General features: G+C 41.0%; 1 protein-coding gene across 2 annotated transcripts; it reads left to right on the forward strand.

Moving 5' to 3' along the window:
• The first annotated feature begins 305 nt into the window (after positions 1 to 305).
• ARHGAP11A (Rho GTPase activating protein 11A) lies at positions 306 to 21,423 on the forward strand. 2 transcript variants are annotated; one of them, XM_081886558.1, is made up of 12 exons: positions 306 to 799; positions 3,409 to 3,479; positions 4,558 to 4,654; positions 4,917 to 5,170; positions 6,646 to 6,806; positions 7,043 to 7,192; positions 12,962 to 13,036; positions 13,690 to 13,857; positions 14,326 to 14,461; positions 15,092 to 15,197; positions 16,778 to 16,925; positions 18,880 to 21,423. In XM_081886558.1, exons 1-12 carry the CDS (start codon positions 662 to 664, stop codon positions 20,382 to 20,384), a joined length of 3,009 nt encoding a protein of 1,002 aa, XP_081742684.1. In that variant the 5' UTR covers positions 306 to 661; the 3' UTR covers positions 20,385 to 21,423. The 2 variants fall into 2 exon arrangements, with proteins under 2 accessions (XP_081742684.1, XP_081742685.1); XM_081886559.1 differs by lacking the exon at positions 12,962 to 13,036 and having other exon boundaries at positions 310 to 799; positions 18,880 to 21,422.
• Positions 21,424 to 22,895: the final 1,472 nt, after the last annotated feature.

Raw genomic sequence — 22,895 nt, forward strand, 5'->3', positions numbered from 1 at the left:
CATCCAGAAAAAAATATTTGAGTGTTTATTGTTTTATTTTTATTTTTATGTATTTGTTGTGTGTCATGTGCTCTAAAGTAAACAAAGATACATAATCAACCCAACCATGTTAAACAGTTAAAAGATGAAAATGAATAAAAACTTCGTTACAAAAAATAAATAAATCACAGCTATAATAAAAGTTCTCCCCCCCCCCCCGTTATCTCCCGTTGCCTCTAACGATGTGGGGAAATGGTCTATAACAAGCTTCCAAATCAAAGGCTGGTCAGTCTTCACGTTCTTGTGTCTATGTTTGCTTTATTTTTGAAGTGCGAGGACCCTTTAGCTGACCACGCGAACCGCCTGAATTTCACGAATCCTGAATGGGAAAACTTCGGAAAGAGAAGCCGACGCTCGACAGTGACACGTTGCTACTCCCCCCCTCCATTCCCACCGCAACCGCCAATATTCTAGTCGCCGTGGCCTCGAGCGAAGACTGCCAGCAACCATACCGGGCGTTTGCCGAGGCACGTCCTTCGGCGCCAGCCGTTAGGGGTCTTGTGATTTCGAACAGGGAAACCAGCCAATCGGAGAGGAGGAGGGGCAGGGAGGCGCTCAGTTTGAGGCGAGACGCGGCCGACGGAGGCCACGGCGAAGAGCAGCGGCGACGGCGGCGACTGGGATGGAGGCCTTGGAAAGCCGCGGAAGAGGGTTGGCGAAGCTGGCGGTGCAGCAGCAGCTCCGAGCCGCCTATGGGATCAAGGTGAAGAACCGGCCAGCGAAAGGGAAGCCCTTGCCCGCCGCCGCCGGGGAGGGGAAGGTGAGTGGAGTCGGGGGAAAGGGGCTGAGGCAGAGAAGGCACCGCCCTCACGCCAACCGGGGAGCCCTGGAGGACTCGGAGCAGGGAAGCCCGGGGCTTGGAGCTCCCCCTCGCCGCCCGGTTTGCAGGCGACTCGGGGCCCCTCGCAGCTTTTCCGTTGCCCGCCTGCTGGGCGGGAGGCGAGAAGAAAGGCAGGGCGGGCGGGGGGGGGAGTCTGACCAGGTAGCTGAGCCTTGTGCCACCGCGTCCACCATTCCGATAATAATAATAAAAAATAATATTACTTATACTCCGCCCATCCAGCCACTCTGGGCAAAGGTGCGCTAGTGTCAATCAAAAACAAAAGCACTGGGTTGAGAAGGCGCTCTTAGAAGGCGACCCGCTTGACTACTGGGGGGGGGACGCCTTCTTTAAAAAAAAGCTAGATTTGCTGTGCAGACTTCTAGGTCCTTACTCAGGCTGCCTCATCTTTTTGAAAACGTAGGAAGCTTCTTCACGCTGAATTATTGGACTCCCTAGTCGTTTAGTATTGACTCTTCAAAAGTTTAGGATCCAAGATCCGTATATAAGCCCAAACGGGTATTTTGTGGGGAGGGACTTCATTTATTTATTTATTTAAACCATGTAACTTCGCAACTCTGGTTGCGATTACTGTAAGTCAGGCTGCAGCCCGATGGTGAGAACGTATCACCAGTTGAGATCAAACATCTGACTGACAGGGGCTCTTGATTTCCAGGCAGGAGTCTTTCCCAGCCCTTCCTGGAGATGCCAGGGACTTGCTGTGGCCTTATTAAAAATGATGGGTTGCATGAGGTGTGCAGTCAGATCCTATGCATTTTTACACAAAAGTAAAGCCAATTGTGTTCAATAGGCTCAATTGTGAAGTATGTCCCATTAAAGCCAGTGCGAGTTGCTTCTGAGTAGCCATACTTTTGGATTGTGCTGCAAGGTGTGCTTTCTTTATTTTCTTGCATAGGCCAAGGGATATAATGTTCCCTTTTCTTGAACTTCAGAAATAGCAAACCTTAGAAATAGGCTATAGTGAGGATGTGTTGATTCAGTGAGGACTTGTCTTGCAGGCGTAATAGTGGACTTCTTTCTTCCTGGATTAGCTGTGAGGCCACAGGCAATGATTTTAAAAATACAGAATAAGAGCTGCATTAAAACTTAAATGTATGCAACTGATTGTAGTGACCATTCACAAAAGATGGATGTGCACTCATAGAGGGATAGCTGTTAATATCAATACTGCTTTGTATTGATTTAAGCTGCCCTGTGATCTTTGGATGAAGGGCAGTATATAAATTTAATTTGTGAATGGTCACTGTAATTAGTTATATACATTTATACTTTAATGCAGTTATCACTGTATTTCTTGCAACACAGTTACCTTGATTTTATTATGCAGCCATCTAAAGTACTTTTGAGTGGCCACCTTAATTAGTTTACACAACTTTTAGTTTTAATGTAATTATCGCTGTCTGGTGTTTTTCATTGAGCTCTGATCTCATAGATTCCACACACCCCCTTCTCTGCTCCCATTTCCTACCAACCCAGGATAAAATCCTTTCATCTGATGAAATAAGCTCAAGCCTGTGATAAGAAGTTGTTGCTGTTGTTGTTATTAGTTTTTAAGGTGCCACAGGATTCATTATGTGTTGCTGCAGTATAGCTACTCATAAGGAAAGTGTCATAAGGATGTGCCTTTAGGTTCCTCATGAACACATAGACACAAGTAAAGGTTTTCTTTCAGCTCTGGTTAGAGCATAGAGTAAAAAATGATTTTTTTTTACCCTATTCTGTGCTATTGTGTATACTTCTCTCTTTAATAAATCATCCCATCCCACCTTACTTCCAGTAGTGCAGCCCTCATCTTTAAAAGAGCAACTTAAATTATTTGAAAGACACTTAGATTGAGGCCAGTCTAGATGGCTCGTGTTACAAAAATTTAAACATTTCAACTTCCATGTCAAAATAGAGCTAGTATAGGGGTCCCTGTTATGCTTCATTTTAAGGCGAAGATAAAATTTGTGTTCTGGGGCAAAGGTAAATGAGCATGCAGTTACATTCGCTTGAATGAGTAACTAAGAATGCATGTATATAAGGATCAGGTATTGTGTGATTAGATAAGAATACTATCTGTGGTCCTGTCTTAGGCTGAAAAATGAGTAGTTTTTTCATCCGATGAAACAAGCTGTAAGATACAAAGTTTGTATTGTACTAAATCAGTATTCAGTAAGGCATACCTTATGGAATTTATTTTCTCTTGATTTTCCACTTTAAAATATTAAATTATGTAAATCACTATCATAGGGTAGAATGGAAGCAATGATTTGTGTTTGCAGTTGTGCACAATAATTTCAGAAATGTTTACATCACAAAAAGCTCTTTTAGACAGGTCTGTTGGCATTAGAGAGTCCCTTTGCATCCAGTACAATGTAAGTGCAAGTTAATTCCTTGATGAAAGTACTGTGCATGCACTTCAAAAGATATTAAGACAAGATTAAAAGGGTGTTCACTTCATAAGAATCAGAAGTTCTAGTGTCCTTTGTGCACTACCTCTGTGTTCTGCTACTTGTTGAAAAAAGTTGTTTTGTTTTGTTTCTTAGGGCAAAATATTTGGAATAGCTCTTCATGAATTACCTCATCAAGATGTGCCTGAATATGATCGTATACCTTGGTAAGCAAAACCTATAATATAGCAGACATAAGGCATAATTAGGTCTTCATGCAGTTTATTCTGGTAGAAACATAAAAGTGAATCTGGGGAGAGAATAATTCATGCGATCAACTCCTGAAATTTGTTTCTGTTCCCCACCCCACAAATGGTTGGTGCCAAGGAAGGAAAGTTCTTCATACTGATGAGGGGAAAGGAAATTGCAACATTCCCATGATCACACCAGCAGGCGTACAATGACCTTTTGTCCTGATAGAAGGGAGATCGTATGCTTTTCTAGCAGAGCATTGTGAAACAGTGCTGTTTGAAATTGTGTAACTGGAGGTGGTGAAAAGCAATTGCAATAGATAACATTTGGGGAGAAAAACTATTTTTTCATTTACAAGCTATTGGTCAGGAGCACAAGGAAGATGCAGGACAGCTGAACTGATTAAATCTTGAACTGCCCTGCTTAACCCCACTTTTGTGCCTCCAAATTCCAGGGTCTGGGCTTAGTGCTTATGTTTCCACAGCCTTTCTCCCCGCGCCCCCCCCCCCCACTTTTTGTTTCTTACTCTGCCAGAATTATCAGTCTATCAAATTCTCTCTGCCAATTTGTATCCTCCCCCCCCAAAAAAAAGGTAGCTTGACACAACTGTTTCAAATATATATTCAAAAGAAGGAAACAGTCTCCAGGGTCCAAGTCAAATTGTTACTAAATCTCCATGGCTGTAATGCCTCTTTGTCTCCCATACACAAAAACGTCCCTTGCAGAAACTGTCCGCAGAAATCAGACACTGACTTCCTTTTTGGCTTCCTTTTCGCCAAATCAGTCAATTTAAACCTAATTTTTTTATATAAAGCTTTGTTTGGGTTTTACCTCTAATTGGAAGATCTGCTGCTTCTGGTGACAGTGTGTGGCTTTTGTCAATAGAGTGAGTTGGAGCCTTGAGCAGACTCAAGCCCCTTCCCTTTCCCCCGTGCGCAAAATGATGTTACTTTCTGGTATATATCAGTATGGACATAATTTAATATTTCTTTGCTTGCAAGGATTGAATTCTTAATGCCAAACACACTGATTGTTTTTCATTTTTTCCTTTAGCTTCTTAGTTGAGGCATGTAAATATTTAGAAGAACACATTGGCACTGAAGGGCTCTTCAGAATATCCGGATCAGTTGTTCGCATAAAAGCATTAAAGGTACAGTACAACTGTCTTTCTCAGTCTGTCTTTCTAAGTAAAGTGCCTAACAATACTAGCTATGCATTGTACAAAATTAAAAATAAGGCAGGTTCTGCCTACACTTCCATAACCACTTAAAGTAAATGGTTAACACTATCTGTGCCAATATGCCTTCAAATATCTCAACATTTCTTACAAATGCCTGTATGGTCTTCCATCCAGTTCTGTGCTTTTTCACTATGGCAATGTCAGTTTTAAAACTTATTTATTTTATTTTTAGGGTAAACTGGATCAAGGTGAAAACTGCCTGTCAACTGCTCTGCCCTGTGATGTTGCAGGGCTTCTGAAGCAGTTTTTCAGAGAACTGCCTGAGCCCATTCTCCCAAGTGACCTGCAAGATGCTCTCATCAAAGCCCAACAATTGGGCAGTGAGGAGAAGAATTCTGCCACACTGCTGCTTTCCTGTCTTATGAATGACAGAATAATCAATATACTCAGATATTTTTTCATGTTTCTCAAAAAAGTGTCCCTAAGGTAAGTTGTGCTTACTATTGGCCCTCTGTGCTTGGAATAGCACTAAAATGTTTCACATCATAGGAGTGCAGTTTTTGTTCCTTGCCTTTTATTTAATTTAGTAGGATATCTTTTCTTGCCACTGAACAGGTAGCTAGAAAAACACACACGTGCGTGCGCTATTTTTAAAGAATAAAAACAAATCTCAGGGGATCTTCCACAAACAAAAATAAATATGCAGATATATGAAGCAGTATAATCTCCACCCCAATCATCTGTTCCCATACCAATGATTGCCATGTAGAGGAGTTCCTTCCTAATATCAACCCAGTTTCTAAACAACTACACTAATTTAAGGCTAAACATTCACTTGCCCTTTAGGTCATAACCTGTAGTTTAGAAAAGAAAGATACATCAAATATAAAAGTACTAACTTAAAGCATGCTCATACATGCACTACTCCCCCAAAAATAAAGTGAGGAATAAAAAACTGCACTGAAATTATTAGACGAACCGTTAGCAGATGGGAATATCCCCTCCCCAAAAAACTTGATCTTTCTATAAAACTATTCTGCAACCTGTATGCTTAGATTTCATGAAATACTTTTATTTCACTTCTCTTGAGTGCTCACAGAGCCTAGGTGTCTTGCCTTGTCTATGAAGGAATAATATCTAATTTTAACCAAATGAACATTGCTTCTTCCCCCTTACCAATGCAGGAACCAGCTCTTGAGTTAAATAACAATTACTGAATGGCTGTATCACTCCATCAGTGTGTTCCATCAGAACAGTATACTCAAATGCCCCACCCAGTTCTTTTCCCTTGGTCATGCTGCTTACTCTGAATTTCCCTTTGTGTCTCTTCCTCCCTACCCCACTACTTCCCCAAATCCAATAAGGAATGTTGAAAATGGTCCCTTCTTAATCCCGTGCCAATATGAGATAATTAACAGCAATAGTTAAACTTGGGAAAGCATGGCGTAGGTTCCAAAGTAGCTCCCACATGACTTGAAGTGCTTTTTTACGTTTTTCTCCTTGCTCAAGATGGCTGCAAGCTTGAGGAATCAGAATCTTGTGCTGCTTAGGATAAGCTAGTTGCAGAAGGTCTAGAAAATAGCTGTATTAACGAGCCAATGCTCAAGAGCTCTTCAAGTGCAGTGCTGACTAGCCGTTTGTGCAGGGGAAATAATAATTGCCTGCAGTCTTAAAATCAGAAATTGTATACAGTCATATCTCATGTTATGTTTGCTTCATGTTAACGTTTTTTCAGGTTGCATCCTGCGGCGACCCGGAAGTACTGGAAAGGGTTACTTCCGGGTTTCGCCACTCGCGCATGCACAGAAGCACCAAATCGCGCTGCGCAGATATGGCACTTCAGGTTGCGGGATTTTCATGTTGCGAACAGGCCTCCGGAACGGATCCCGTTCGCAACCAAAGGTACCACTGTACTAGTATGAAGCTTCTGATGCCATTCTCTTTTTGGTTTTCTTTTCCAGATCTGCTGAGAACAAAATGAGCAGTAGCAACCTGGCAGTTATCTTTGTTCCAAACCTCTTGCAATCAAATGAAGCTGACAAGATGTCGGCTCATACAGAGAGAAAGCTTCGTTTGCAGGCGGCAGTTCTGCAGACGCTTATTGATCATGCAGAAAAAATAGGTACGGTGATAATTTTGTGTGACATAGAAATTTTTAGCAGTTGTGATATTCCTCGCACGGGCAGCTCCTGGGTTGGGCGCATCTGAATGATGCACAATTGCGAACATGCACACGGCACTGGACCCAGAAGTAGCGCCCCCAAAGTCATAAAGACATCATGAAAAGGGACAGGGATGGAGTGGGCTTATGGAATGGAATCCCCGCATAACATGCATAACAATTGTTCCCTAATTCAGGGCATGTACCAAAGTTCATCCTGGAAAAGATACCTACTATGCTTGGCGTTGATGATCCTGTCTCCACTCCTTCGCGGCAAGAATATGAAGAAAGTGAAGGTGAAACTCCAGGTGAACCCACAAGGAGGAGGAGGAGGAGGAGCATGGGAGGTGAGTGTGCTTCCCTTTGCACTTACCTGTAACCAGTGGCGTAGCGTGGGTTGTCAGCACCCGGGGCAAGGCAAGTAATTTGCGCCCCCTAACCCATGGATTTTAGCAGGGGCAGAGAGCTGTGAGTGCGAGCGAGCACCCCCCCCAGATGTTGCGCCCGGTGCAGCCGGCCCCCCCTGCACCTCCCACGCTACGCCACTGCCTGTAACAAGGGGGAAAGTAGCTATACGAGAACCTTCAAATTGCTAAACTAAAGGGGAAAGTACACTTACATTTAATGTTAATGATAAGAATGCTTAATTTCAATGAGCCGTGTATGTGGAATGTATTTTGATTCTGGGAGCAGGTTGCTTAACAATTGATCTAGGGATATATATTTAGACCACACACCTATAAATCAATATGTGTACTGCTTTGGTGTTTTTGTCCAAAAGTGGTTTCTAGTCTACCTTATGAGCAATTTGAATTAGTAGGAAATAGTTGGACAGGAATAGAGCATTTAAATTGTCCTTGGCGTGCTGTTGTTTTTGTTTTTTAAGGAGCACACTTTTGCATCTATTTATCAGTATTGATTTGTACACTCATATTTCTGTGTCCTCTATCAGGTGGCAAGGGAAATTTGATTATTTGGCTATAGATAATAGAAAAGCTAGCTGCTCTTGAAACCTTAACTGTGTTGCCCTTAGTGTCCTAAGGGCACTTGACCTTGAGATTGCAATCTACATATGTAACAGATTGCAGATTTATCAGTGAACATGGTAAATATGATGTAAGATCTTCACTATTTCTTATTTTACGTATATATGGGCAAACCTTTAGCACTAGTGAGCAATTGCACTAGCAATAGTGCTATTTCCACATCTGAGTTTTAGATATACGCTGATGTAATATTGATCTTTAGCACATGATTGCTTACTATGGCCTGATTCACACAATGCTAAGCTAAACTATGGCATACTGTGAATAAACAAAAATAAAGGTTCTTCGATCAAAGATTATGACTAGCTGCTGTAGCTAAGCATGGCTTAACTTAGCATAACGTCTGTACCCAGGCTTGTGGTTGTCTCACTCCAAGCAAACCATGAGCTGCACCAAGGTTTGTTTTTGGTTTACCATTTGTGGTTAATCTTAGGAAGACAAGCCCAGGTTTGGAAGTAACAGGGTAAACCATGGCTTAGCCTTGGATAGTGTGCTGGCAGTAGCCAGGGTAGAGCACAGGAGTCATGATTTTTGTTCCAGTAACCTGCTAGTTTGCACTAAGCCATAGATTGGCTTATTATTAGTAGTAGTAGCAGTAGTAGCAGCAGCAGCAGTATTTAAGTCTTTATTTATTTCCCATCACATGGTCCTAGGGCAGGTCTCAGCAAATTTAAAGATAAAATATTAAAAACAGTTTGAAACAATTGCATGCAAATTATGTACAGACTGGACCTGTGTTTTGAGTTTGTGAATTTTTTTATATCTGCTTTTTCCCTATGTTCATTCTGTTTAATTTAATATTTTTGAAAAGTATTAACTGTGCAAAGAAAATTCTATGTCTCATTTTGCTGGGATCTCAAATTGTTATGGAAGGATTATTTAACACTTGGGTCATTTTAACCCATTTCTTTGCAGGGAGCTTACTTTCCAGCCTTGCTGGGCAGATTAAAGGGAGGGAATCCAAGTGGAAGAAAATTATCCTGGGTCTTCCAGCTAACATTCAGAAAAAAAAACTTTAAAAAAAAGTTTATTGAAGGGCGGCGGGGCCTAACAACATTGTGCTTCATAGTTTGGCATGGACAACATACAACCCACAGAGTGGAACTCTCATTTGTCCAAGGCAGGATCATGTAACTAGGCTGCTTTATTTGTCCTCTCCTTCTGTTTTCGTCCCTGCCTTTGCCCAAAGCAGAGTTCCTCCTCTACTTTAGAGCTCGGGCCTATGTACTTTTCCTTAATTCTTCTTCCTCTCCCGTCCCCAGTTCTCCTGCACTAAATTTCCCCCTGCAGTGTGTACTTCTCCCTTAAGTAGCTGAGGGGTACATGTGGGGAAATGCTTTCCTTTCCTTTTGTCCCTTACTGCAACCTTCACCTCTTGCTTGGGCCTGTGGCACCACTCAAGAAACTCCTATACAGTGGTACTTTGGTTCTCGCACTTAATCTGTTCTGGGAGTCCGTTCAACTCCCGAAACCATTCAAAAACCAAGGCACGGCTTCCAGTTGGCTGCAGGAGCTTCCTGCACTCAATCGGAAGCCACGTTGGGACATTAAGTATCCCAAAAAAGTTCACAAACTGGAACACTCGCTTCTGGGTTTGTGGCATTCGGGAGCCGATTTCTTCAAGAGCCAAGCCATTTGACTACCAAGGTACCAACTGTACCTTCAAAAAGGGACAGTTTATCCATTTAAAAGTTCTCCTTTTTTTATTAGAAAAAGAATTCATTCAAAGTTTCAAAGATTCTCTCACAGCTGATATTAAGGAGTTTAGTTCTGAGTGTCCAACCCTCCTACAAGTGTTCAAGCTGATTTTCTTCAACTTCATCTGATTTTCTTCACATCTCAGTCCATCACTATTCCAAGGAAGGAGAAGTTGTCAGTGCTGACCCTAAATCTAGTCAAGCTAAAGTTTCACATGAGCATTTCTGAACACCAGTCTCCTGATCCACATACCACATCCAAAATGAAAAATCTACCCAAATCCAACCTCCCCTGCTATATGGGTCAAAACGCAGAATATTACCTCAGCCAGGATATCTTCTGCCACTATCTCTTCAGAGAGAAAAGAGGAACAGTGAAGTGACAGAGGACTCTTGGAGCTATAAGATGGCTTAATGGTTTTGATTACAGTATTTACTTTATTGACAACAATGATTTCTGCCTTAGGTTTGCATTCTTTTGAGCAGGATCCAGCACATGGCACTTCCAAAGAAGCTTCTCTTCTGCCAGCAACAAAATTTCCTTAGAGGATTTCCCCTATAGGTTTTAGATACTTGAGTCAAAGTGGACCATACATTTAGGCAGCAATAAATTTAACAGTGCGCACAATTACAGCATGGATAGCCTAACATTCCCTTCAGATGTTGTTGGGCTGCAAATCTCATCAGCTTCAGCCAGAATGACCAGTGGCCAGGAATGATGGGAGTTGGCATCCAGCGACATCTGGAGGGCACCACATTGGCCATCTGTACATTAGAGCAACAAGCCCCATAATAGCCCTGCTGTCAGGGTTGGAATGGAATTGTGATGCCCCCTTCCAGGAAGGGGCAAAAAAAGAAATTTGATTTGACCTTAAAGAGGGTTATGAGGCCCTGGCTTTTCCCATAAGGGCAGCTTCTATCCTCATAGCAAGAGCCAGCCATTTGTAGTTCAAGCACTTAACTCCAGTTCCAGACATTGACTAGATAAGCTACACAGGGACCACCCCACAATTATCTAGATTGATGCCACAATGGATGTGTTAATTTTTCACCAGAGCCATTGTGGTTGGTGTTGTAACTAGAATGTCAACATGGCTAAAACACTGGAATGTAGAATTGGCATCCCAAAGTAATCTAGCTTTAGTCTCCTTTAAAGAAGCTGGCCTCCTTGGAGAGGAAGCACTGAAGGAGGTTTTAGCAGAGACACAAGGATTTACTGTCTGTTTCCAGAAGAAGGCAGGCTGCAATCAAAGAGACAGTCCTTTTCCTTTTGTCAAGACTCCAGGAGCAGCAAACCTTTTTGGCACTGTCATTCCTCAGAAACCAGAGCTTCACAACTTAAACCAAGCCAGACAAGCACCATTGTGACATTCAGATCCCGGTGGGGAGTGCCTCCATTCTCCATTTTGTAATGCACAGTACATGATAGAACTTGTTTGACTGTCTTGGGACAGTGTCTGCTCATCCCCAACCTCCATGTCCATTCAGAAATGTTGAATGATAAAAGCAGGCATCACCCACTTATTGGAGAAAGAGGCAAAGGAACTTGTTACCCCAGAAAAGTGATTCTAATCTTTGTGCTTCCTACTGATCCTCAAATACCTGACCTCATCAGGTTAGCTTCCACCCCCAGGGCCATGCAGGACCTCTGGAACATTTGTACAAATATGTTTTTTCTCAAATTTCCTCAATGGCTATCTTTAACCATCCCATAGGATAGTTCATCTGGGGTGATCACCTGTATGTTCTGGGGTCTCTTATCCCTCTCACCAGTGAGGATTCTCAAAATCTGGCAAGTGATCTCTCCACTTTGAAGATCCATAGCGAAACAAGCATCAGAATTCTTGCTTTTACCTAACCAGGCATGCAACAAGGTCTTGGGCAAAATGGCCTCAAGCAAGAAACCTAAGTGCTTCTCTTCTTTCAGCGCCAAACCTTTGGGTTCATATCCTCATCCAAAGAGATTCATCAGAGGGGCTTCCTTAATCTGCCTGCCCACCAGTTTCCTTCCTGGCAATTAAACATGAACTTTTATGCTTTATCTCACCTGCTGTTTGAACTCCTTAAGGCAGTTCCAGTCCATCTAACCTTGCTCAAAGCCACCTTCATCACCATAAGCAAGATTTATCTGAGCCCAGTTCCTTATCAGTTAACAAGAACCTCTGAATCTTCCCTAAGGCTAGAGTTATCCTGAGAACTGATCAGTCTTCATCTGAAGGTTGACAACATGTTCCACATATCCCAAGAGTTAATTCCCCCCTCTTTTGTCCCAATTCTAGTCATTCTCAGGAGCATCCTTGGCATAACCTAGACATTAGGCAGACCCTTGAGTTACTCATTTAAAGAGCAGGGGCCTTTAGATAATCTTATCAGCTGTTCCTTTTTATTCTGTGACCCTGGTCATAGGAGGGGATGAGAAGTGACTGGCTTCACTGTAGCACACTGAATCAAGGCCCACATAACATTGGCCTATGAATCCCAGTGCTTACCCACTCCATTGTGCATTACTGCTATCTCCATTTTAATGAGCCACTATTAAGATAGGTCTATACATGCAAGAAGAGTTCTCCAGAACCTACTACTTCCTGACTAGACAGCCACCTTTATTTCTGCCTGCTCTTTGTCTATCTATAGCTTTTATATGTCTCTCAAAATGGATTCCTCCCATGCCACACAGAGAATGGAACATCAGTTTCTTTCCTTGAATATTCCTTCTTGTTTGGCAATGTAGAGATATCCATTGCCACACTCAAGTTGTGGCATTATTTTATTCAAGTAGCTGTTTGCTTGCATGCATGAAAACTCCCAATCGAAGTTTGTTTGTGGCAGGCCTTTTCCTTTTCCTACTACTATATGGCTGCCCCCACCCACCCACTTTTCTTATCTAAACCTAATGTTTCTTACGAGATCCCTTCTGCTTGGACATGGTGCCGAACTGGAGGAGGAGCCAGAAGGGGAGGGAGAGGATAATCAAATTGCCTAGTCACAAGTCCCTGCCTTGGCTGAATGAAAGAGCTACAGCTTAAATAGTCACTGTCTCCACAGGCAAAACATGAACCTTCATGGTAAGGAACCCAAATCTTGTAACTGAATACTTTTAAAGGTTCTAGTGAAGTGTTTCTGAATACCATTTTCCATTTAATGGGGCTGGCATAAATGTGCTAACCTAAGAGATAGGACCTTAGAGCGAAATAAGTACTTATAACAATTTTGACAAATTGGGTTTCAGCTTAAACAGAAGTATAAAAATTCATGCATCTTTAAGAAGCTATCCTTTCTCTTTTTTAATAACAAAAATCACTTTATATTTAGAAATTGAGCAATATAAAATTCCTAGTAAAAGCTTGATTGCTTGGTGTGTCTTCAATTTCAGATATTGTTAGTGGAGCTCTGAATAAACTTAAATCTAACAGAACCCCCTCCACTACACCACAGAAAGACAGGCATGGTAGGTATAGTGCATTTGCATGGAGCACTTCATACCTTGTCCTCAAGACTTGTGCATTTTATAACAAGACTGTGCTCGGATAGGGTGCTGCAGATTACTATAACAAGTCTGTAATACTGGCTTGCTTGCCCTTTCCATTGCACTTGCACTTGCACTGATTGTAATGGTCTGAGTTTCAGAGTTAAAAACTGGGCTGCTTTTTGCTACTGCATACTGGGGCTTAGGTGCCATTGATATGCTATCCATCAATGCAAATTACTAAAGAACCTCTCTTAACTTGGATACATTTTCCTTCAGAAACATTGCTTTTCTCCTAAATAAATTTTGCCAGTAAGATATCCTTGTCTAACATTGCAAAGAGTGCATGGCTTTAAATGTTTGTCATCTGCAAGGGGAGATGAGGCTTTCTAAAAGTTATGGGGGGGGGAGGCAGGAATTTACTAACCACAGGAGGAAGTAAGCAACCACTTAAAAATGTTTCCTATCTGTATTTTCTATTAACCTATTATTTCACCTATAAAAAATGTGAGTGCCAGACCTGCTCTAGCTACTAGTGTAAATACCAAGTTCCACTGTTTCAACTGTACGGCAGTTTTATCTTGTTGCTGTCTGCCATTTTAAAGCTTTTATTCCATCTGTTGTTTTCTTTACAGTCTTTTCATCAGTGACTCCAGTGATACTTACTCCAAATTTTAAACGTAAATGTCCAGCTGATTCCTCTCAAGGTTTCTCTAACAAGAAAAGGCGATCTATCAGGCATAACTTGGCTCTTGAATTGCTACCAAGTAGCCTTTTTAGCGTTGGATCAACACCTGGTTCAGGTAAAGTAATGATTATTTAAATATTTTCTCCAACCTAATCAGTTCAGAATTCTGTCCCTCATGGTAACCCTCTTTGCCTTACAAAACTCTAGAGTTACTGCAGTCAAACATGGCTACATAAAGATGACTGTTTTGCATTTATTGTTTATGTTCCTAATTGTACTTGCATTATGAGCCCTCTCATGCATTGGGCTAAGTTATGGATTGGTGCCCATGGGAGACAAATCAGCTTCCCTAACATATGTATGAAAAAGCATATAAAGGAGAGTGGATGGGTTAAGTCCCAAGAGAGACGTTCTATCTTCAGTAACTGATTTGAATACACAATTTCTTGAACAACTTTAATGAGAACTTACAAATTTTCAGTGAAAAATGGAGACCCAGATCATAGGTTTTTAAAAGGGGAAATAATTTTGTAGTTATTTTAACAATAGATCATTTAAACACTTCTCTCTAACCTATTCACAGCTCATTTTGAAACAAGCCCTAATGTATCTCTTGACGCACCTCAGAGTTCTGTGTCTATCTCAGTCAGTAGTGAAAAGCACCTGCCTAGTGTAGGAAGTCGAAGAAGCAAAAGAATTGCCAGCAAAAAAGTACATAGGTAAGTTTGTCAGAAGATTGGCATTACAGGAACAGAGGGGGAAATGCTGCCTATGTTTCATGATGTTTAAAGAAGTCTATATAGAACTCTAAATTTTCTAGATTAAATACAATTTCTAAGTGAAATGAGTTAACTGAATTCTGTGACCTTGGTTCTTTTAAAAACTGGAGTTTATATTTTGGCTCCCATCCTCTCAGTGCATCATCAAACGTATTTTCAAATCATTTAATGGGGTAGAACTTTGTACAGTCTTTCACAGCGTCTTCCACAATTTAGGTATAAATGGCCTGTTTTATGCTTAAGGGGTGGTTACTGTGTTGGAGCCAAACTTAATCTGTAAATGGAAGGACCTTCTATCAACATAAGGCTTTTATCCACCACATTATTCACTGGGGTCTCTCAACTCTCCAGAGCAGATTTTTGAAGGGCACAAAGGGAACTTGCAAAAGCTGCTTCCTGCACCTTTTTTTGCCAGTAGCAGTACCCCTTGAGTGAAACTCTACTTGGGAAGCTCCCACTGGCAGAAGCAAAGTCTGGATCCAAGCCAAATTATGTACATTATTAGACTTAAAACCTTGGGTATTTGAGTTCAGGATAATGTGTACTCAGCTTATTTCTGATTCTTTTCAGGGTTGAGTCTGGAAAAATGGGTTGCTTTTCTCCTAAGGTTAGTCGGAAAGAAATGGTGCGCAGGTCATTGCGATTAAAGTTCATTCTGGGAAGGAGCAGCAAAGAGGTACTATTTAACATCTCTTGTTATTGTATTAGACTCTTAAGAGAAGTGATTACTTTCAGTCTTGCAGAGCTTTCAGCTAATTGTTGCAACTGTAGAGAATTTTTTTAACGTTAACCGATTTTTAAATGCTTTTAAAGTAATCAAATATTTCCAAGACCCATAAATTCAGGCCGTTTGTATGCGTTTTTATATTACTGTCTTATTGGTTTTCTGTTGAGTTTTTGTCTTAGTGATATTGTGTAGCACTTTGAGATTTAAAAAACTATTAAGTACCGTATTTTTTGCACCATAGGGCGCACAGGACCATAGGGCGCACCCAGTTTTTAGGGGGGGAAATCAAGAAAAAAAATCTCTCCCCCTCCCCAGCCCCAAAGAGCAGCGTACAGGCTGCGCACAACCTCTCCTTGCCGGAGGGGTTGCGCACGGCTATGGCACAAGCCAAGGCAGCGAGCAGGATGGATTCCGCTCGCTGTGTTGGCTTCCGCTTTAGCCCCGTGCAGCCTCTCCTTGCCGGGAGACGCTGTGCAGGGCTTTCCTGGGAGTTGGGGGGATTCCCTCACCTCTCCCAAAAGCCCGCAGAAGCCGCGCAACCCCTTTAAAGAGATCGCGGCTTCTCCTGGCTTTTCTGGGAAGTGCGGGGATTTCCCCCACCTCCCGCAAAACCAGCAGAAGCCACGCAACCCCTTTAAAGAGATCGCAGCTTCTCCTGGCTTTTCTGGGAGGTGGGAGAAGGGACTGATGTGGCCAGTCGGTCCCTTCTTCTCCCTCCTGTGGAAAAGCCCGCAAGAGCGCACGGAGCTTGTGTGCGGCTCTTGGGGGCTTTTCCCACCTGCCTCCCCCCTGCATTCGCTCCATAGGACGCACACACATTTTCCCTTGCTTTTTAGGAGGGAAAAAGTGCGTCCTATGGTGCGAAAAATACGGTATTTATAAATGATTTTAAGTAAACAAACTGCATTCTCTGTGCAGATATGCATTGGAACTGAAGCAGGGAGCCCATCTCTCTTGATGACTTGTGATCTTGTTCCAATTGTAATCTCTAGTTTCCAAAAGCCTTTCCCGGGCTACAGTATTTGTGTTTTAGGTTGTTTTTAATAAGTAAGTAAGTAAGCAAGCAAGCAAATAAATAAATAAATAAACAAATAAGGGGCTGAAAGGTTAATCCATATGATGGAGAATGTTTGGCAAATGTCACAAATTCTAAATCCTGCATGCTGAAATCCGTGAAGGTCTGTACTACTGCCATTTCTCTGTCCCTTGTTCACCTACTCAGCTAGCTCCAAATAGCTGATCCCTGTTTGTGTTCCTCATCTACAGCTGCTTGATGTCTATCTCTTGCCATTTGCAGCTTTTTCTCAGTTGTAGCCAGTTATTCCTATAGACTTTGGATTGTGGTGCTACCATGAATTCTACTTTTTTCCATTCAAATGACAGACTTAACATTGCAAGCTTTTCATTGAATTCCTTGTTTAAATATATAGTACAGCAGCATCTTTAAATTCTGATTCTTTCCTTAAATTGTAAAAGCAGTAAAGCATTTGTGCTGTCTACATAAAATAAACTTTTTTTATCCTAAAAAGAATACTGCAGTGGAACATCTGCCTAGCAACAGATCTGAAAATGTTGGTCGTCGACTTGCAAGTCAACAAAATGTTGAAAGTGGGATGAATCATGGAAAGACAGCTGCATTTTTAAGCCCATGTGTTGGTGAATCTATAACAAAAAAAGGTAAATTTGGTTTACCCTCTAAGTGTCAAATGTTGCTTTCTATATTATAAATAAAATTACCAAGCATGTCTGAAACAGGTATGGCATTCCAATCATGATACCAGTTTCAGACAATTTGAGATATTGCCCGGCCCTAGTTGGGTCTGGTGCTTTATAGCTTGTTCACTGCTCAGCCCTGACTTCAAATGATATGAAGTGTCCTAGTTTGCTGATGACACCTAATTCCTTGGAGCAGTAAACTGGTTGGCCACTCTTATAGCGACTCTTGTTTTCTGATCTTCAAACAGGTAGATACTATTCGGGCTGAATGCTAAGGTCACAGATTTTTATTGGCTGTTTGATCTTTAGAGAAGGAGCTGAGATGAACTAAGCTGATCTTGGGCACACGTGTTCTGAAAGAATGCTGAGAGCAGTATTAGTGTGGATCAAGACAGTAGCATGGTGTGCATGCACTTTCTGTTTTCCTAAAGAGAAGCTGATAGTAACATCTATAAGGTGGAGTAGGGTAGTCCACAGACCAAAATGAACACACATATTTATGAGCACAAGTGATTATTTTTCTGGAGCATCCTATCTCGTATTTGGTATAAAAGAAGTAACCATAACAAATCATATGGTCATTCTTGGTGCTTAAATGAATCTTGTTCGCCCTTCCTTCCTGAAACCTGAAATGGCACCAGAGATTAAGGTAGCGACCACCAGTTTAATACCCATTGTTGTGTTCCCAAGGTTAGGAAAAACATAAGTGTGGTATGTCTATTCCTTCTGCATTTTTTCTTGGAGGTGGTGTCACCCGTGATCGTATGGTAGAAAGTTTTACTTTATACAGGCAAACAGACAAATGTGTTATTCAGATGTCAGCAGCCTTGAGCTGTGGACACATCTGGAATTTTCTGAGTGCTGTGGGTACCACCTCTCTGATTACTTCTCTCCCTACTCCAGACAAAAAAGAAAAACACAACATCATTATTTTTTGCTTTTCCAATGGGTCTGGGTAAAAAGTCGAACCAAATAGAATTGCAGCAGATCTTGAATTTTTATCATTTTACACAAGTCCCGTCCCCAAATTCAATTGTCAAATAAAAGCTGAGGATGGTGGACTGCACAGAAAAATTGCAGATCCAGTTCTTGCCAGCACCAGAAGAACATTGATCCAAGGCACAGATTCTCATGAGTTTTGTGGTTTTCCTATGTAACTCTCACACAAATCATGGAATATATATGTGGACCCAAAGATTACCTATTAGTTGATGGTGGTTTTGAACAGATCCCTTGTAAAGAGTGTGCAGATGATAAGCATTTGTACCACATATCCATGTTTTTGTGCTATGGCAACACTGGAAAGCAATGGGTTTTCATGGTTCAATCAATTGAAAAAGATACAGGGGTTTTGGATTATTTTTTTATGGGATGTGGGGAACCCAAGAATAAAAGGATGTGTTTTACTGTGTGCACACATGCACATGAGCTATCTCCTGACACTTGCGACATTGCACTTTTTACCTACTGGCCACTCCATTTTCCTTTCCTCAAGCCTCTCAGATTGCTTCCCTTTCCCTAGAGTGGCTGGGGAAGCCCAGCCAGATGGGCAGGGTATAAATAATAAAATTATTATTATTATTATTTCCGTACTACCTCAATGATTACTTTGCTTTCTGTTTAGCTGCTGGTCAGATCCTGATTTCAGCCTTGAAAAGCAGGTATAGCTGAAAGAGGAAGTGGGAAAGAGCATCACTTCTGCCTTCAACTCTATGTACTTTTCAAGGGAGAAAAAAAGGCAACCCCCATTTTACCTCATGATTAAGAGTGCAGTGAGCAGGTGCCAAAGTCCTTAATGGCACTACTGCAACAACAAGTATCACATTTACGATCCCAAGTGGTTTCAGTGTAAATTTAATCAGCAAGGTTATAACTTTCTGATATATTTACTGTGTGGTTTTTGTTTTTTTTTAAGATTCCAAAAACATCAGCAAGTCAGAGGAAAACTTGCAAATTGAAAACCAACATAATGAAACAACCTACCGAATGTCCTGGACCGGCCCCAGTACTGCAGGATCTGAGAAGACTAGCAATAGGGCTGCTGCTTTAATGGCATGTCGTGAAGCAGAAACCTCTTTTTCTGAGCCTCTTCTTACAACTAGAATACCACCAATCATTCCTGTTAAGTCAAGACCCACTGATGCAAGTTCTGAACAGGAAAGCAAAAAACAACAAACTTCTTTTTGTGAGGATGAAAATGATTTGACTGCAGACACTTTATTGAAAATTAAGACAGCATTTTCCGAATCGGGAAGCAACCTTCATAATTTATTTGAAACTGAACCTTCAAAATTAAATTTAACACAAGGTACAGCATGCTTTTTAGAACTCAATCTAGAGGAAGAGCTCTCTAAAGCCCAAGCTCAGAAACTGACAAATGTAGAACAGAAGACTCCATTTGTAGGTTCTGCGAATAAATCAAACGTCTCCGACAAACATCTGCCAAATATGGATCAAGTCAAAGCTATAGATAGTTCCCTCTTCCCAAACAATACAGAGACTAATCTTCCAGTCCATGATCTTAGCAAAAGTGAGGGATCAATAAAAAAGGAGCACTTGACCATAATGACATCTCCAGGGATGCATTTAAATAGCACAAACACCCTGAAAAATGAGACATTGGAATTGGATGAAAAAACCGATGAAGAATTTAGATACTGTTACTCAGAAATTAAAGAATGTCTTGAAAAAGGGGAGCTTCTTTCTCAGTTGCCAGAAGATGGTGACAGAAACAATACATGTTATCTACACATGGAAACTATTGAGAAATCTACATTTTCCCCTCCAGGAAAGGTTGCTGACCATATACATTGGTTCAACAAACTTTCATTAAATGAGCCATGTTCTGCAACCAAAGCCAAATCACCACTTAAGTTTCAACGTACGCCTGTCCGTCAGTCAGTACGGAGAATGAACTCCCTCTTGGAGGCTAACAAGCCGTCAGTTGCTTGTAGATTAATAAAAGCTGGTAATGACTGTCCTTCTCTTGTTAAATCAGTGAGTTTTGAAACCGCATTGCCGTCCTACGTGGAAAATACCTCTAGTTCATCTACAGCTTCTCTGCTTTCTTCTGAATCAACCTGCAAGCAAGAGTCTACTTGCAATCGGTATTCTCTGCCTTCCAAATCCTGCCCACAACAAATACATCCATTACAGCAAGCCAGCAGGCCTGGTACAACCTGCAAAGAGACACTGACTACCAGTCATCAATCCAAGTCAGTCCTTGAGGACCTAACTAATCATGAAGCACCAAAAGCTGTTGTAAAAACGAACACAAATGTAAATATTCCGGTTGCTACACCTGACAAATGTGATTTCAGAAGAAAATTGTCAGAAAAGAAGGTTCGCTATAGAGGGTCTCCAAAGAACCCAATAGCCACAACCAAACTCCTTCCAGTTGTTAAACCTCTTGACTTATAGGTTAAACAACCCAATTCCTGGCATGTTTCCTATAGACTTCAGTGGTCTTTGTATTTAGGATTGTAGCCAAAGTCTCTTGTTTATCTTAAACTATCAATCTGCTTCTTCTTTTTTTAAAAAAAAATAATCTGTCGTTTTTGTTTTTAAATAGGATTCTTTCTTAAATTGAGAGGAAATGTAAGCTGCAACTGAAACTTGAATAAGTTCTGTTGGGTAGTGTTTACCTTGTGGCTTCTAAGTATTTGCCTTTCATATTTTGACTGGATTTTAGAGGGGGTGGGGAAGCTTGAAAATGCTGCTGGTTACGGTTAATTCAGTTTTCAAAAATTACGAACAATCTGTTTTTAGTTGATCCTGTAGTGTGAGAAGTTTAAAATTGCATTTGTAAGGAAGTGCATTCCTCACTTGCAAAGTATAACACTGTGTTTGCAAGTCTTGGTTCACAGTCTTGAGTCTCACATTATAGTTAGTTCTTACAGCATTTTAAGTGTCTGTAAGGTTTATCTTGGGTACTGGTGCTCAGGTTAAAGCAGCTGTTAAGAAGCTCACAGCTTGTCTACTGATCGGAGGTGCATTTTTTTGTTGACTCAAACAAATAGCCACCAAATAAAAACATTGGCAAGTTAAGCAACTATGTAATTGTAGGTGGATGCACACAGAGGATGCTAGCACAATTTACGGTAAATATTCCAATGCTGCTAGATGCACATTATTTTCTAACTGCAAATTGGGGGGAGGGGATATACGCAAAAGAACTTGCAGGTCTTAATTTCTTTTCTTAAAGTAATGTGGTACAGCAAACCGCATGATTAAAAATAATTAAATATACCTATTATGTCACCACAATAAAACTGTATAGAGCCATACTGTTCATTTGCACAGATATTTTGCTCTGTCTGCTGTAATATTGAAACTGTTCAGTTCTGTTTATAGTACATAAATTATTTAAACTTGAAGTTGATTTTTATTTAGCTTTTCTATGTAATTTGATTTGTGATAGTGCTAAATTTATTTTTTCCAAAATAAAAAACTTTTTTTTCTTTAATGTGTGTGTGGTTCTTGATTCATAGCCCATTCTTAATTTGCTGTGCTTGTGTGTTTCGATGTATAATATTAGCTGCTGCTTTTCTAGCCCACCCAAGTTAACTAGGAAAATATCCATCTTTATAATACCACTTAGATTTATTAATACAGTATCACTTTATAAAGTATCTCCATTCTTATATAGTACTGCTTACAATTACAATTAGGTTTGTTCAGTGCTTTTTTTCTTAAAAAAAGTTTAGGGGTACTCTCATTTTGATTAAAGAAAATCACCTCACCATTTTATAGTTCAGATCAGGAAAAATAAATACAGTAAATGGACAAAAGTACAAAGATTCACAAAATGTTTAGGGCTATGTGTACCCCCAGAAAAAAAGCACTGGATTTGTTACAGTTTATTAACTATGAAGAGAGGTCCTGCAACTTACAGCAGCCTAGGTTCCTTTGGAGTCCCAAGTCTGCCTTCTAGAGGAGACTGGCTGAGGCTGTTATCGCTAAAGGAATTCCCAACCTCTTATCACCAGGAGCTTAAATTTAAATAATGTTAGGCCACTTAATTTGCTCAATTATTATACAAACCTAAAGTTTTCCTTCTCTTCCCTCTGCCTTTCTACAGAGCTGTGGAGTACTGTCACTCACAGGCTCTGCCTGACTTTTCCTCCCAGAAACTAGAATACTTACTACTTTTGTGGACTGGGGGTGTTGGTAAACAAGACCCAGTGAAATCAATGTGCATGACTACTTGGGCCCATTAATTGCAATGGGTCTAATCTGGATAGAACTTAGTTGAATACAAAGCTCCACAAGGCTATATATGATAAGATTAACTTTTTAGAACCAATTCAACAGAAGGAACATTTCTTAACTGTGCAAAAAGAACCATTAAAAATTGTGTAGCAGCCTCTTGTGCACCGGGGCTGGAACAAGCTCCCAAAAGATGTATAGCCTGATTTAGGGTTCCCATATAAAAAAATATAGTATAAACAATGACAACTGGGAAACACTGGCCTGCAAGTGCTCCAGTTGGAGAACAGTCTTTAGCAAAGGTGTCATGGGCTTTGAAGACACTCAAACTCAGGACGCAAGGGAGAAACGTGCTAGGAGGAAGGCATGCTTGGCAAATCCACACCATGATCAACTCCCGCCCGGAAACCAATGTCCCCACTGTGGAAGGACGTGTGGATCCAGAATTGGCCTCCACAGTCACTTACGAACTCATTGTTAAAACTGTGTTTAAGGAAGACAATCTTACTCAGCTACGAGTGATCGCCAAAGAAGAAGAAGATTCCAAACAGTGAAAATCCAGACAGAAAAGTTGTTGAGTTTTTTTGGCAGAATCACAAAAAATTAATCGGCAAATATGCACTGCTGACATGAGCTGCCATACATCCAGATTTTTCTGGAAATTTTGTGGGTCAATCCCACAGGGCTCTTGCGTTGTGGGTGTGGGTTGGAAGTGCCTAGTGC

The sequence above is a fragment of the Podarcis melisellensis genome, assembly GCF_964234715.1.
Source record: "Podarcis melisellensis genome assembly, chromosome: 1".
NCBI lineage: Eukaryota > Metazoa > Chordata > Lepidosauria > Squamata > Lacertidae > Podarcis > Podarcis melisellensis.